The sequence below is a fragment of the Megalopta genalis genome, chromosome 3, assembly GCF_051020955.1.
Source record: "Megalopta genalis isolate 19385.01 chromosome 3, iyMegGena1_principal, whole genome shotgun sequence".
NCBI classification, from domain to species: Eukaryota; Metazoa; Arthropoda; class Insecta; order Hymenoptera; family Halictidae; genus Megalopta; species Megalopta genalis.
Genome location: NC_135015.1, coordinates 4,166,607 through 4,183,956, shown reverse-complemented (window position 1 = coordinate 4,183,956; position 17,350 = coordinate 4,166,607). Strand labels below are relative to the sequence as shown.

General features: G+C 38.7%; 3 protein-coding genes across 3 annotated transcripts in view; 2 read left to right on the top strand and 1 right to left on the bottom strand.

Moving 5' to 3' along the window:
* LOC143258963 (dual specificity tyrosine-phosphorylation-regulated kinase 2) overlaps positions 1-5,207 on the bottom strand; it is an 83,363-nt gene extending 78,156 nt beyond the window's left edge. Inside the window, exon 1 of the mRNA XM_076519633.1 lies at positions 1,237-5,207. Coding sequence (XP_076375748.1) covers positions 1,237-2,331 — 1,095 coding nt within the window. The 5' untranslated portion in view covers positions 2,332-5,207. The remainder of the gene's footprint in view (positions 1-1,236) is intronic.
* A 91-nt stretch (positions 5,208-5,298) lies between these two features.
* On the top strand, positions 5,299-8,103 carry LOC143258971 (microtubule-associated protein 1 light chain 3 beta). Its single transcript, XM_076519647.1, has 4 exons — positions 5,299-5,561; positions 5,875-6,037; positions 6,131-6,315; positions 6,434-8,103. Exons 1-3 carry the CDS (start codon positions 5,519-5,521, stop codon positions 6,291-6,293), a joined length of 369 nt encoding a protein of 122 aa, XP_076375762.1. The 5' UTR covers positions 5,299-5,518; the 3' UTR covers positions 6,294-6,315; positions 6,434-8,103.
* Positions 8,104-11,452: 3,349 nt separating this feature from the next.
* LOC143258964 (orphan steroid hormone receptor 2-like) lies at positions 11,453-17,224 on the top strand. Its single transcript, XM_076519634.1, is given in 10 exon segments — positions 11,453-11,795; positions 11,798-11,821; positions 12,618-12,758; positions 12,868-12,975; positions 13,045-13,200; positions 13,283-13,547; positions 13,638-13,885; positions 13,953-14,149; positions 14,225-14,502; positions 14,587-17,224. Coding segments are annotated over 10 exon segments (1,755 nt in total). The 5' UTR covers positions 11,453-11,717; the 3' UTR covers positions 14,847-17,224.
* The last annotated feature ends 126 nt before the right edge of the window (positions 17,225-17,350 follow it).

Below are 17,350 nucleotides of genomic sequence, written 5' to 3'. Positions count from 1 at the left end.
AGGATGGAGGCCTTCAAATGAACAACAAGACCGAGTTACGAAACAATGGCAGCTCGTCAACACTGTGACAGAGGTCCATCAAATCGTAGTAGACGTTCTAGGGGGTGAAACAGTAGAACAGGTAGCGTTCCCTCGCTATTGACCCACCCTTCCTGGCTCGTCCCACTGTGAAACCAGCTACTTTGCTTTGTCAGATAATACTTTCTTCCCTCGCGGGAGATGTACCGATTTCCCACCCTGTCGTTCGCAGTGTCTACCATCGGCTGAGCCCATATGTTATCTTGTTTGCCATATCTCGTCTCGTGTCACGGGACAGCTACTCTACAAACCTAGAAGATAGTTCTCTCGCGGAGACCATAGGATTTTAGAGCCGGTATGGGGTTACCCAACCCGAGACCTATGGGAGGAGTCAACCGTCTAAAGAGGGCTACCCTGAACCAATCTGAAAGGTGGAAAACATATAACAAAGCGATTTTTCGAGACACGTTTTTGCTGGAGAGGCTCGATCGAGTGTCGGTCGAGTGAAAATCGATGATGTAAAATATACTCCGAAGGACTTTTCTAGGCTAGTAACTTTAAGAGACCTTGCACGATGCAACGGAATAGAATGTGTTACGATCTTTCGAGAATGGAATATTCTTGAGAAAAAAAAAGAGGAATAATTCAAAACGATCGCCCTACAGAAATAGTTTCTCAGTCGGACTTTCTAGAAGCGGATTACTCATGGAACTAAGAAGTGTATCATCGGTCAGCCATACGTAATCTGCGTCGATTGGTCGAGACCAATATTTCTGTCTGCGACGCACGAGGAGAGACGATTATTCTCCACGGCAAAAAATACTGCTGCTTCGATGAGATTCGCGTTGCAGATTAGATACGCAATTGATGCCTGTGATAGTCCTCTAATCTCTGATCGAAGGAGCATTTTCCTGCTCTGTGAGTCACCATAGACTCTCGAGAGAGCACGAAATTTTTAACTAAAAGAAAATTTCAATCTATAACTAGACCTATCAGTTCGCATATGTGATTAAACATGTAGAGAAGTAATTATGTTGCACTAAAAGAGATACGTTGTTGACGAAATTATATAGTACAATACAAGAATTAATTGGACCAAAGTTTGTTAACTTAAAGTATTTTCGAAACAACGTGTTCCCTCCATACTGCAACAATACCAAGGTGCATCTTCAACAACGTGTTTAAGGAAAACCATTTGTCCTAAAGAAAGAAACTCACCTTGATACCGGTACGTCCCTGCTGCTTCAAAAGAACATTCTCCGGCTTCATGTCGCAGTGGATGATCTTGTTCTTGTACAGGGCGTCGAGGCACTGCACTAGCGAGTGTGCGAACCTCCTGACGAGCTGCATGCTAAACCCCTGGAACTTGTTCTTCTTGATGAGCTCGTAGAGGTTGATGCTGAGCAGCTCGAAGGTGATGCACATGTGGGAGCGGAAGGTGAACGAGTCGAACATATGTATGACGTTCATGGTGTCGTCCTTGTCTTGTTCCCGCAGTTTTCTTAGTATCCTGATCTCCTCCTGGGCTTGTCGATGGAACCTCTTCTCGTTCCTGACCATCTTCAGGGCGACGTGCTCGTGCATCTTGTGGTCGTACGCCTTGACCACCTGGCCGAACGATCCGCGTCCGATACCTCTGAGCACCTCGTACCTGTAGGCTACGTGATCGTGGGCCACGTGAATGTAGGAACCTTGGTCGTTGTCATAGTCGCAGTTATTTTGACAGCCGACGATGCCTTGGCGCTTCTTCGCATTCGCGCCGATGAAATAGATCTCCGGGTACTTGAAGATTTCCTGGTGTTCGTACGCCGTCAGCTTGTCCTTGTAGACCTTCATGACCAGGTTCGGCGTGACGGTAATGGTCTTCGGCTTGAACGGCACCCCGTTCAGCGAACTGGCATCGGCCCTGGCGTTCTTCACCATTGCAGTACTCGACTGGCCATTCGGTTGCGCGTGCGAATTGTGGCCGGAGTTATGGCTAGAGTTGTGACTGGAATTGTGACTGGAGTTGTGACTGGAGTTGTGGCTCGAATTGTGACTCGCGTGCGAGCTCAGGCTCAGGTTCAGGCTGTCAGAGTTTCCGGTCAGGCTCAGCAGGCTGTTGTTCGCGCTAGAGCTCAAGCTAGGCAGGTGTGTGCCGACCATGTGAGCGGCGTGGGCCAAGTGGCTCGGGGACGACTCACCGGCCGGCTGTTTCAGGGACAACGTGCTCGCCTTCAGCGGCGGCAAATGATTGTTCTCGCTCGACGATATATACGTCTGCGTCGAGATCGCGCTCGCCGGCATGAACGGGTTCGGCCTTGACAGGGGCATCTCGCCAGCGGTTACCGATACCGACAACACGTCCACCGCCACGAGCGCCGATGGTGAACGACGACGCTCCGATGTTCGCTGAGAGAACTAGAACGATCATACTACACAACCGCATGGGCCTACGTGATCACGCCGCTGATGCATCGCTGACAACGAGACACGCTCCGACGGCACCGGTGACATTCGCAGTACACCTCACCACCCCGACCACGATTCTGTTCCAAGGACGATCCTGGCGAGCACCCTGCCGGCGAACACCTTAGCCTCCACATTGGTGTCCGTACGACGATCGATTTGAATCGCGCGCGACAGTTTTCGGGGCCAAGGACCTACTCGAATCGAGACAGATTTTTAACGATGTTCGTTTCCGCGTCTATATACCTCAGGTTGCACTCGTGGTTACTGGATGACTGTTAGATGAATCCTCCGATAAGAGGCCGGTTGCTATATCTTCCAGTCACCGTATCTCTTAATCTCCTACAATGTATTGTCGTTTGGATAAAAATCAGTTCGTTGACGTTAGTCGTATGCTGGTGTTGCTCGTCGTCTTATTCATCTAAGATGTTTCGCGTGTCTCGTCGGCGTTCCGAAAAAAATAAATGAAATTCAGTTCGGTTTCCGTAAAAAGTTGCGTGTTGTTGTTGGCCGAAAACCGCCTACGATCGCTGGAACGACGTAAGCACAACACGCTCGACGGTTCGAAAGATGATCGATCGTCTAAAAATATTTTCTTCGAACGACCGGAGAGAATGTATGAAAGAAATGTGGTCCTTCCTCGGTGTTTCTATGTGTTCACACCTGTATGTAAGTGTATGTGCGCTTGTGTAAATGCAACGGACTAGAAGCTGCGATGCAATTCTTGCTGCGACGAGGAGAGCACGCACACGGCAGGGCAGACCCGTTCCGGCTGTGGGTTTTTCGATATGCTTTCGTCGCCACGAGCACACGCACTCCCTCCACCACACCTCTGCCTTGCACAGCCAGAGAAAAAGAGAAAAAACAAGAGGAACTATGAACCCGCCGGTCGTGTCTGACGTCACTTCCCGACTACAACGCACAGCTGTCTAACCGTCGCCGGTCGAAATTATTCATCCGACTTGCATCAATTCCCTTCGCCGCTTGACCCTTCGTCCCTCGTTACCATCGGCCAGTGTCTCCACCTTCTTTACCGCATGAAAACGACGCACTGCTCCTTTTACCTTTGTGCGGGCCTTCGAACGTCTAATTTTGTAATCTATCGCGCACGAGGGCAAACGCATCGTGCGGGAACTGTCTACGCCTCTCCTGGCCGGAGGTTATTGGCACCATCGGGCCGGCCGAGTTTCACCACTTCGCTCCATTCGGACACCCTTTCTGCGAGCTCGTATCGATACAGATATATATCGTAATCTCGATCAGTTTGAACCGGTCACCGATCGACCGCTCGTTAGACGACAAATTCTCCCCCTCGTCTAATTGGCAAAGCTTCTCGCGTCTTCGCGAGACACTAACTAGTTGAAATGCGTATTCACAGGATCCTGTTGTCGTTAATCCTGATCACCGGCATCGAGTTATTCGATATCGCTATGACGGCAATGTTAAACCATCGCAGCGGCCTAACGCCGAAATCGAGCCACCGTGTCGCCGGACGATACGCTGATTTTCTCTGGCGACTCGGTCGTGGACCCCGGCCGCCCATGAAAATCGAAGCAAACACGAAGAACGTGGCCGCACCTTGATAACTGTTTACAAGCGGACTTCTCTATTCGTTCGACGTTAATCGGGCAACGGCCGCTGACACTTCCGGCGGCTCGGTCTCGTTCGAACGCGGACAAATGCGAAAATCGGTGGACGATTCAGGAACGACGAGTTTATTCGTTTTTTTGTCATAGAAACAAAGCACGAGACGAAGTTCCTCGCTTCTGGCACACTGACTGGTTGGCTGGCTGGCTGGCTGACTTCTCTCTCTCTTACTCTCCCTTCTTCTCCGATTTCGCCGTCCTTCTTCCTCTCTCCCGGTCTCCAAGTCTTCTATCTCTTTCGCGACGCCATTATGTTTATTCTTTTTGTACCCCCGTTAAACGTTTGGTCAGGTCGGTTTAGAAGGGGTAGACGACCAGGCAAACGGATGAACGGCCAGACTAGCTGGCTGGATGCACACAGGTCTCTTCCCGTGTAATTTCTTCCTCGCGTTCACAGAAAACACGATGGAAACCGACGCAAGTTAGGCAACGTAGCACAACGCTTCCGGTGGTGAGGAGCCTTCCATCGTAATTTTCTGCGATTATCGAGACGCGCGACCGTCTTTCATTCGTGCAGTGCTCAATCCTGCCCCCACTTGTATGACTATAGATTTCGTATACAGGTGTTTTTGTTGCTACCTCCCCCTTCCTTTCGGTGTGTCTAGCGTGCGTGCATCAACCGAGGAGCTGCACACGTTCGATTCCGATGAGCGGCAGGTATGCTTCTTGTGTTTCCGTTTAATAAGATTAATCTCGACCCAAACCCGGCACACGTTTCCACTGAGAAATATTCACCACTCACCGACTCATCGGACCACTCAAGGCGCGAGCACTACTTCTCTATTCATAAAGGAACGCCTGCTGCGACACCCACGCGTGCACTCTCACGTACACGGACGGTTGTGCTTGCCGCACGCACAGATGTCCGCACGTATCACGTATTCCTGTTTCGAAGCAAAGGAGAGGTCATAGACTGCAACCACACCTAGATCGTGGCGCCACTGTCCTGTTTTAGTTAACCGTTTTCCCGCTGAACGAAATTTTCATTCTCTTGTCTCGTCTTGATTCATCACCGAGTAAAAGATACTTTTATATGGAAGCACCTTTTTATATATGAACGATAAAATATATGTTATATTCTAACAGTACTGGTACAAGAAATCGTGTTGACCCGATTCATCTCTGCGATTCCTCTCTTTGTTCTGTATTGACCACGGCAAAGATTTGCTTGTCAAAGAGACAATGAAAGTAGAATTGGCTGCGGTCGAATATAAAAAGCGCGATGCAGTTCGTAGAGGGCAGCACTTGGCAATACGAACATATGTTATCTTCAGTGTCTACAAAGCCTAACCTAAGCTTGAAGCAACCAGAGACTGGCGTTATTTTGACCCGTCAGGAATATACTTTCATAAGCATTCAGCTGATATCGTGACAAATACGTCGTAATAACCGATAGTGAAACCAAGATGAGTTTAAAACCGAAATCATTCAAAGAAAAACGTTCTTTTGGTAAGAATATTTATTATTTGTAATTGTATATGTTTCGTGATATTGAATAAAAACTAAACAAAATGTAGACGAAATATTTTCTCGGCGATAGTTTCCTTACACTACAGCACGATATATTTTTGTTTTATTGGTCTGTTGATTGATAAGATATTATAATATATTAGGAAAAACTACTTAATAATATGTAGACTCGTTAATAATTTTCATTTGTATGAATAAGTTATATAATAAGTTTAAACATTATTTTGATTATTGTTCAACTATTTAACTTTTTCTGGCAATTCATATATAAATAACATTGTTTAAACTTTAGAACAACGGGTAGCTGACGTAGAATTGATTAGGGAGCGGCATCCTAATAAAATTCCCATCATTGTTGAACGTTATAATGGAGAAAAGCAATTACCTGTCTTGGATAAAACTAAGTTTTTGGTACCAGATTATTTGACAGTCGCAGAATTAATAAAAATTATTAGGTATGCATTAATATTGTTTTTATCAAAGCTCATGAAACAAGGACACCTGACGTTGATTAATAATATATATTTGTTTGCTGGTTACAATTATAGACGCAGATTACAACTTCATCCAACACAAGCATTTTTCTTGTTAGCAAACCAAAGAAGTATGGTAAGCGGTAGTATGACTATGGCACAGCTTCATCAAAGAGAGAAAGATGAAGATGGCTTTCTTTATATAGTGTTTGCCAGCCAAGAAGTATTTGGGCATTAAAATTCACCAATATATTATAAATGTAAGTTTTAAGTAATCAACATGAAAATATTCATTTAATCTATAAGATTCATATGTGGAAATAATACTAATGCATTTATTCAGAACTACAACTTGTAAGTAAAAAGAATTTTTTTTAGGATATACACTACGTGCTAAATATTTTTAAGAGGTCTTTAGGAAGGATTTTAGATCTGCTATTAATTATACCTGCCTTTAACCGAATATAAACAATTATTGTGATCAACCTACAGTACCTGTTGAGGAAATTGACAGAACAATCACAATTGACACTTCTGTGTAAAATTATTAAGGTGTTTTGGGCCTTCGACATGTGCATCATTCATATTTTATATGTTCAATTGTAATATTAGCTTTATTTCTTATTGATGACTGTACCTTTTAATTTAAAGAGATGACAAACGTTGAAGCAATGAGGTATTAAACATATCTAGTGAAATAATTTCTAATAGGTAACAAGATTACCTATAGAAATTTTACTATTTGTCAGGATTTGTTCACTCCAATACACATCTTGTCAATGTAATCAATTTTTAACATATATACGAGCAAATACAATTGTATAAATATTATTATACAAGTAGTAGCCAGTCATACTCAGCAAATTGTACATTGTACCTACAAGACAGTGCAAAGTCCAATAGTTTCCATGTGTTTGCTACTGGTATGTGATTTGTGCAGTGGAAATTATAATAGGTTTGCTTACTACTGATTAATGGAGAAAACAGTTCAAGGTTATTCAAAGAAATATGTGCAACTGTAGATAACAAAGTGGAGTTTTTGAGTTCAGAGCTATATCGACGAATGTAAACAACTTTACAATGAAGGTATTGCCCCTAGGCACAGAAACATTAAAGAAAGTGTTCATGTGTATTACTACACAATATGTAACATGTGTTGGTATGTGATAATGTTACTAGATTTGAAACAATTTTACTAACTATACTTGTATTATGAACTTTCAGTTCATTCATACTTATTTCCAAATAGGATGAATAATTATGCACTTACTATTACTAGTAGTATCTTCTGCTATTTGATACATAGAAAATGTATGAAAACTGTTATTTTCACTTACATCCTAAATTTGAAAATGTTATGAGCACACTTTTCTTTCAGTTTCATAGAAGTAAATTAAGAAACAAAAGTACCTGGCATAATGATTAATATCGGATACAATTAATAATTGTACCAGTAAGACAATTCTACAAGACTTGAAAAACCGATAGTAGGAAATAACTTGTAGCTTGAGTAATTTTGTTAGTCACGTTCATTTTTCCTGATTGTAAATAAGTTATAACATTTTTGCAACGTGAATGGTAAGAAGGTAACAGTCAAAATGTCTATCAATCGTAGAACGTTATGTTTCGCTAGCTACCATTAGAATTTAAATGTACTTGAACATTTCAAAGGAATGATAGTATATTATTCACATTAATTTAAATAATACAGAGTCTTTCATCTCGAGTTATGATATTATTCAAAACTTCATTTGGGCATATTAAAATTTATAGGCAAATAACAAAAAAACAGGGCTTTCTGCGAATATTACTACACATCTGTAAAAATATAATAGTGATATAATAATAATAATAATAATAATAATAATAATAATAGGTCAGTCTATTAACAATAAGTAAATGTATATTTCAATAGTGATACAAATCTGATTATTAACTATTATGAATATTGGCAATATAATATGCTTTATTAATTCTTGTACAATGAATTAGTGTATTACACGCATTACATGAAAAATTTTCGCAATAAAAACTTTTGCAGTATATAATGTTGATCCACCATAATTTCTCATATTTAATATCATAAACTGACAATTCAAATTTTTCATCTGGAGTAAAATTTGAAATAAACCGACTTCCGGTTCCATCATGGCGACACATCCTACAAGAAGTTCTTAAATTTGCCGAAAACCTGGCGCAGCATACAAATTCTACAACACAGATTCGAAATCGACGATCTGCATACAACTGTGTATCGATGCTAGTAGATGCAATGTCGGGTGGGTATAAAGGTGAGCGGTAGGGTTAGATACGGGGGGAAAGAGGTAAAGAAAAGGTAAAGGTTAGAAGAGGTTATGAACTCTAACCCACGGATAGTTGACGAAGCCTAGTTGTTGGTATGAACTGTCCAAATGACGCGTAGTCGGACCAGACGTCGTTATTAATTGTAAAGGTGAGTTTGTCCTACGATTACTTGTTTACCTTTGTTTAGTTTTGTTCTACCGATAACGATACGTAAAGCCTCGAACGATGGCTCGCCCACGACGTACCAATTTATGTGCATACACATACCGTTTACTGTGTTACAAAACATTAATTGGTTGCATGTTTCCATGTTTCTGAACCACCGGTAAACGAAAAATACGATTTTGTTAATGGCGATTCAGTGGTGTTATTTTGACATTACCATTGTGCAACATTGCGCCCCGTCGATAATAAATCACATTGTTGCAAGACATTTCATTTAATTTCGGTATAGGTCAATTTTTTATTTACCTTGCGGTTTCGATTTTAAATAATTATGATCTATCTTAAATTGCGTTTTGAAGTATTCACGTTTCTTGATCACGAAAACAAAGAATAACATCTTTTTATGTACGGAAGAATTGGTGTCATTATTTCTTATCTTTACGAACAAAAGCGATGACGTCATTGAAAATTCTTGAAATCTGAGACGTATAAAACGTACAAAAAATGGAATACAACGAGTAGATAAAAAAGAGAATGTTACAGAATTAGTAATGCAGTTTAACGCTGCGAGTAGGATTACAAGATAAATCTGTGTCGATGCTGTGATCGAGTAGGTAGGAGGTAACCTTCGGACCCACAAGCGACCTTTACCTGTGAAGTCCGGTCGTATAGAAATAATTACTCTCAAGTGACTATTCTTCTTCACTGAAGCTGTTCCAAGAAGTCTGTAGGTGACTTGGAATGACCACTCGAAAGGTTATAAGGCTACGTAGTATTTTTAAAACCAGTCATTTTAACTGATAAAAATATATCCACTATTTTAAAAAAATAATATTACATAATTTATAAAAAAAGAAATAACAAAGTAGCATTTGCATAATCACTTGTATCTACAGACATCGTAATATATTTAAAAATAGATGTTTAACTTTTTAAATATTCTCAATTGTACCAAAGTTTTCACGTGACATACAAACTAGTAAACTTATAATCGTAAATCATCTTTAACAAATATTTTCAACATTAACAGTAGAGAAGTGACCTTAATATTAAAGCAGCATTAGTTACTAATTTTGAAACGAAAGTCCCGGTGCAAAGTGGTCCAGAAAGCGGGAACAGGTGGCTAAAATCCAATTTTTCAACTTCCACTTTACGATGAAATTTTTTGTAAACAAGAACACATAAATTGTAAAAGCAGTTTTCTACGATCTTCGGCTTTATGTAGACTTTTTGAAATAGACGTTACTAATATTTTAATATCTCAATATTTAGAAAATGTGAAATTAATGTTGGATGCATTATTAGTAATAATTCTGTATATTCTCTACACATAATAATAATGTTTATCTTTTTAGTTAAATTATATATTAAAACTAGAACTGATTTCTTTCTATTTCCTTTTCGGACAAAACGAGTGAATCGTTTACAAAAATAAAACAGAAGATATAGTGTTATAAATATAATTGTTGTGATATAATTCCGTGATAGAATTACGATTTGTGCAAGAGAAATTGATATTAAATTTTAGTCTTGTTCTTTATTCAATAATTTTCGATATATAATCAAATCATATATTGAAAATTAGATTTATAGTAGAAAAAAGCCTATATAAATATATCTTTAATTTTAACCACAAATTACTGCTTTCTAGAACACTGTACAATACTATCAGTAGCATTCCGAGTTTTACCTGTTGCTAGAACCAATAATAAGCGCGTCGAGCGAAGAATTTCAGCGAGCGTAACATTCGTACCTGAAGTACGCCTAAAAGTGTGTATCTACATTTTTGCCATGAACAGTTCGTGTTTGACCTATTCTCGATCGACGCTGCGACCTCGAGCCTCAACCGATAAGTCATCGCGGGCGTGTATTACGTGACATAACCTGTAACGCTTGTCGAGAGGCCACTATGCAGTCCTCCACGGCGAATGCTCTCGCTCAGGTAGAAAAGCAGGCAAGCGGGGCGAGAATGCACCTGGCTGGTGTGTCTTGGCGGTACACAAGAGAGTGACCTGCCAACCTGCCAGTACTGCGAACGGTCTGGCTGCGTTCACCTGCGCAAGGTTGCCTTTAAACTTCGACGTGGTGTTTTCGTGTCCGACCGTTCGAACGGCCAGTGAAAAGATCTCGTTCGTCGAAAATCCGTCGATCTTCACCGTCGTTCCGTGCGCCGTTAGTTTCAGCTAAAGGAAAGAGATATACATACTACGAACATCTATTCCTCGTCATCGCAAATAGATAGTTTTCCGCGCGTATTACCGCGTGGCTGGCTACGTTATATTTTCAGAATCGTGCGTGACCTGTGAGAGCGCCACCGCCGACACACGCAAATGCGGTGATACAGGTCGACCCAACAGGTAGTGTATTGTGCGTACTTGTCCTCGAACTTTAATGTAAGACTCGTCGCGTGTTTTCTAAGGTCGATGTAAGGGGATCCGTTTAATCAAATATGTTGGACGACACTCGTTCGAATCAATGCGGACGGAACGACTAGGTGACGAATTTCTCGGAGAACCACGTTCAGAACTTAACACACTTCGATCTGAGTTGACCTTTCGTTAATAATCGCATTTTGAATTGCTGTTGCCCGTCAAGATTCTGATTGAGGCGCACGAAATTCCACAGCCGATAATATCGTTTTCGGGAACACTCGTGCTACAATACGAACACCACGAAATACAGTAATATTTAATGATGACACGTGTCTAAACGGGTCAATGGCTGGAGTTTGAAAAAAGAAAACGAACCGAAGAAAGAACAGGTGTCAAGTTACAACCGTGAGATTCTTGTTCGCAAACGAAAAAAAAAAATGAAGAAATGACGTTGAATTTCAAGCGTGACACTTCCGCATGATTAGATACGCCTGGCAGTATTGATCACGAAGATACAAGATGACACTGAATGCCCGTCAACCGTTTGTATGTGAATAAAACGAAGTCGAATAAGGAAAATTTTTGTAAATGTACATGTACCGCTGTATTCGAAAGCGGACATGCTTCCTAAGTTGAAAGTTTATCGCCGTGATTAGAAAGGGTGAAAGAGAACGTTCCTGTAATACGATGTAACGAGCGCGAGGTCTAAGAATGTTAACTATTTTGGTGCAACGGTACAGGCACCGTTTTCTCGTGTTACTGCACTGCACCAGTGGTGACGAAGTCAGATCACGGGTGTATGGAAATGGACCATTCGCTCTATGACAGTCAGAGTAGCATGGCTGTGGTATCGGCATGCGCCTAACCACGTAGCAACCTACGAATCGAACAACTCGGGGACCCATCTCTTTCACTTCTTAAAATGGTAGGGGAAAAGGGTTACGGCAGGTAGGGGCGGTCGGCAAATGCTCCAGTTTTCATTTTTCTACTGGGCCGATGCTTAGGCCTTTAAACGATACACTCTGTTTGCCTAGATGCTGATCAGACTATACATGATCACGACTGTTAGTCGATTACATTCAACGCGATGCTTCGCTCTAGTATCCCAATGTTAGGTAACACATTGAAAAAAATCTTCTCCCACGACTAAAACCGATGTAATTATTGTTTGATAAATGCGCTGTACTTTCAATAGCGATCTATAGCCAATCAAGAAGATATACAGATATGTAAAATTTCAACTTCCAGAATTTAGCAGTTTCAAGATTTATTGTAACAGTAGTAAAATTTTTTCATTATTATCTTGGAAACTACTAAATTTCCGAAGCTAAAATTTTATATTTGGTGTCCTTTCGCTCTCTCCCCACCATCTTTTAACTTCTTCATCGGTGGCAGCTACCTTTTCGAAGTTTATCCGATAAATTTTTAATGGATTACATGGGTAAAATTTTTAGTTTCTCATAAAAGTGTACGATCACATAGCAATATTTTAGCGAGACAAATTTTTTTTCCTCGTTTATATTTCTTTTTATATATTACTTACGGAGTCTCGTCGGCATACTTATCTGCGTCTTTACGTCATTACACGATAGCAGGACACTGATTGTTTAGGTAGTACATACGTAATACCGTGAACCGTGACATCAGCGTAGAAATATTTTTTCGAGGTGTGGGTAATTTCAAGAGTCTCACAATGGCATTGCTATGGTTTGTTTTCACAGATAGACATGGACAGAGATCGTAGAGAACAGCGCGATCACGATAATTTAAATGAAAACGAGACAGAACGAAAAGTAGGAATGGATTTTCGTAATTTATCCCATCACCGTGGCGTGGATCATGCGGCTGACGTTGATGCGGAGGTGCTTATCATTTTCCTGTTTCTATCCTTTTTTATTTGAAAAATACAGAAATAACTGTTTTTTTTTAAATAAAAGGGATGGATTAAAATATTGTTCCATTTTATTACAGCGGGAGATGGATGTGGATCAGAACGATCGTGTTGAAAATCTTCACGACGATAAAATCGATCAAAATATTGGAAGGAATTTTCATAATTTAGCGCACCATCCGGCTATGGTACGTTTTACTTTTCCTTAAAATTAGGAATTAAACATTAAAATTTAAAATTGTTCATTATATTCTTAGAGGGACATAGAAAGGGATCAGAATAATCACATTGACAATGTGCATGATGAAAAAGTGGATCACAAAATTGGGAGAGATTTTCGTAATTTAGGACCTCATGCGGGAATGGTTCATCTACACTCTGGAATTGAGCATTTAAATAATGTTGATGTAGAGGTGAGATTTTTACCTACTTATTTTTATTAATTTCTCTTGTAATTTTGTATATTTGCTAATGCCTTTGTATATATTTTTGCAGGTAAAATTAGCAAGAGATGTCCGTGGTTCTTTAGGACTGGGATTGTCACTAGAATTATGTGTAGTCTGTGGTGATAGAGCTAGTGGAAGACACTATGGGGCAATAAGCTGCGAAGGTTGTAAAGGTTTCTTTAAACGTAGTATTCGAAAGCAGTTGGGTTATCAATGCAGAGGTAGCAAGAGTTGTGAAGTTACCAAACATCATAGAAATCGGTGTCAGTATTGTAGACTCCAGAAATGTCTTGCTATGGGCATGCGAAGTGACTGTGAGTCTTTCATGTTTCTCAGAAATCTTCATGTGTAATAGGTAAAATAAAGAGAAAAGAAAATGAATTTTTAAGATAAATTCTTTACAGCTGTTCAACATGAGAGGAAACCAGTATTGGGGGAGTCAGCGGGAACAAAGGTAGGAAATCGAAGTCCCAGAGTTAAACCAGAACCACAGCAACCAGTGTCTGAGACACCTCCAACCTGGGAACAACCGGAAAGTCCTAGTATGGAAGACCAAAGTAGTGATAGCGATCTTAGTGATGCTTTAACATTAGCAAGAGAACGTTTACTTATCTCACATGCTTTGGATAGCATGGCAAAACTTATTGGAGACGTATGTTTCATTTTTGTATTCATTTTATATGTTTTCTATATTTTTGAACGAATACATCATTTTCCAGAGTGTTAATGGCTCGAGTGAACCAGAAGAAGAATGGACTGGTCAGTTAATATCTGAAAGGCATACGCTTTTCGAGTTAAGAGCACCTAGTCCAGCTCCTGCATATTTATCAATACATTATATTTGCGAAAGTGCAGCGAGATTACTTTTCCTGTCCGTTCATTGGGCTAGAGGAATTCCTGCATTTCAAGCATTACCGTGAGTAATCGGTCAATGTATATATTTGAAGTAAAATCAGCAATATGAATATTAAATTAAACGATGCATTTATAGATCTGAAGTTCAAACAACGTTGGTACGCAGTTCCTGGGGGCAGCTCTTCACATTAGGCCTTGCACAATGCGCGTACACGCTGTCGCTTCCTAGTATTCTAACATCAATAATAAATCATTTACAAGCAAGTATCACCCAGGAAAAGATCACAGCCAACAAAGTAAAGTCCGTTACGGAACATATATGCAGACTACAAGACTGTGTTAGTTCGCTTCATAAATTACAAGTGGATTCTGTTGAATACGCATACCTTAAGGCGTTAACTCTATTTAGTGCCGGTAAGTGAAAATGAAAAAATTGTTGACTAAGTTAGGAGAATATATAAATTTTGTTAGTAAGTAGTTATTTCCTTTTTTTTTTAGATAATATCCTAGCTGGTGTTTGGCGTAAGAAAGTGGAAGTTTTACAAGAAGCTGCTTGGACAGAGTTGCAACAACGCGTGGGATCTGATCGGTTACCTCGCCTTCTTTTAAGGCTTGCACCACTGCGTTCGATTAATCCTAGGGTTTTGGAGGATTTGTTTTTCGCTGGTCTAATCGGTAGAGTAAGTGTAGCTAGTGTAGTGCCTTATATTCTTACTATGCACGATTACAAAACTGAACCTGAGAGTCACATGGGGTGACAATTACTATCTGTGCAATGTAAGTCGTGACCTAACAAAGTGATATATACGTTAGTGCTGAATGCCTTAAATATTTTTATACGCTGAGGAACAGAAAAAGAGAATACTAGACATGGCAATGTTAATGTTTATTTTTCATGAAAGGACTGCGTGCCTCATTTCAGATAAAGGTGTTGAAACTCAGGGTAGTATTTTAACTTGTTATTCACACACACACACACACACACACACACACACACACACACACACACACACACACACACACACACACACACACACACACACACACACACACACACACACACACACACACACAAAATGTCTAGTTTACGATATTCTCATGTTTGAACATTTTCTTTCTTTATTTATTGTAAATTCACTGCCTAATGTACAAAACTTTCCATGCTGCACAAAGACCTTTCATCAGCGAAAATATGTTACTATTAATAATGTAAACATTCGTTATTAGAAGTGACTTAATATCATTGCCCCTGCTATAGATTTATTGTTTCACTTAAATTGTAACAGTATTATAAACAATAGGAGTAAAATAATATTACACGTAGCATGGTAATGTAAAAGCAAAATATGTTTTTGTTTGAAATATTGTAAAAGAATATATCTGGAAAGTTTTGTATTGGCACCTAGTTTAAAAAAAGGGGCAATATGAATGCACTTGTAATTTATTAGTAGTAAAAGATTAGCCCTTAACCGAATTAGTAACTTTGAATTGTATTAATTAGGAGTCCTAGGCGAAAAGTATAATTATTTTTGTAAAATTATTAAAATGTTTTAAGTGTTTTTTTGCCGTTTTGCAGGGTTATCATACAAATCGAACAATACAAAAGAAATCAAATTATTTGTAAATTGGAATCTTTCGAGAAAATCAAAACAGTAATAAGATGATTTCTTTATGGATACTGAACGCTACATTTCCGTCCGTCGAGAGAAATCATAAAATATACTTTATTTTTTATTATATTATGTAAAAATTAGAATTATTATTTCAAGGAAAGAGAAAAAGATAACAGTATAAAAGTATTAGTACAAAGAAAACGCATATTTCTTCAATTTTGTTAAAACTGAAATGAAATATGCGCATGTTTTACTTATTTTCTTAAAACTCGATCGAAATGCTGAATATATTTCTACAGTGTTTTTTTGTTCTACTATTAAGGAAGAGTGCCGAGCATCGTACTATGCGTTTCATTTAAAAATAGAGAACGTGCAATAATAAAACGAAATTCATGTAAAATTAAATACAGAAAATAGGCTTACTTTAACAAGAAGGAAGTGAAGCAGATGGTTCAATTCTGTCAACTAAATTGAATTGACCTTTGTATGATTAACATGATACAACATTAGTTATATTTATTATGCAATCAAGTATTATTTACTTCCTCTGAAAAGGACAATAAAAGTATATTTTTATGGAATCAGGAATTTTTATCGAGTTAGAAAAAGCAAATGATGTTTACTTGAATGAATGTACATTTAATATCGTTACTTATAATTGTATACATATAACATCAAGTAATATTCAATGATTATGGATATTATAATACCATATACAATTATATTTATATGCATCCAATTATGAAACAGTGAAGATAGGATTAGTATTTGTAGGATAAAGATAATAATCTTATGTATTTAATGTTAATAATAATGTTTAGATTATTGATATTTTTGCAAGAAATGTTGAGCAGAGTCGTTAAATATTGTTAAGCTATTCAGAATTGTTAATGTTCATAGAAACTGTTCAGCTGGTTATGATATTTCCATCAATATCTTAGTAATTAATAAGCTTGTACTATACTTTTAGCAATGTTCTATATCTAGTTAAATTTAAGCATCCTTTTTAATTCGATAATCCAAAGATTAAACAACAATACATTTTTTACAGATATTCATGTAAATTATACTTATTAACTAAATTCTGATTTAACTGTTAGTTACGTATTATAGTACGTAACAATTGTATTTTCATTACGAGTAAGAGGCAAGTGTTTTCTTAGAATGGTCATCTCAAAATGATGCATGTTCAGTGATCATTTTTTTTGCATCTTCGTGCGTGATATTTACTTTACTACATTTGTACTTCACAGCTGACAAAACCTTTGCTAAATGTTACGGTATACGATGTTCCACACAACAAGCCACAAATGCAAATTACCTATTCGAAAGTTGGTAAATTCAATGTGATACAATTTTTGTGTGTGAAATACTTAAACAGACAATACAATTAGGAAAGATTTGATGTGTGTAAGAAAGAGAATTGTATGTAAATATAAGACCTGTGCCTGTATGAGAAAAAAGATGAATATTTATATTAAATATATAGTAGTTTTGTAATTATATAAGTTAAAAAATGGCAAGAGACCTGAAGTTTGTTGCACCTTCGGCTTTATTAAATCGACGTGTTCTGTATATATATATATATATATACGTACATGTTAATTGTGGTATAATTTTAATTAACACATAAACTAAAACTAAGGGAA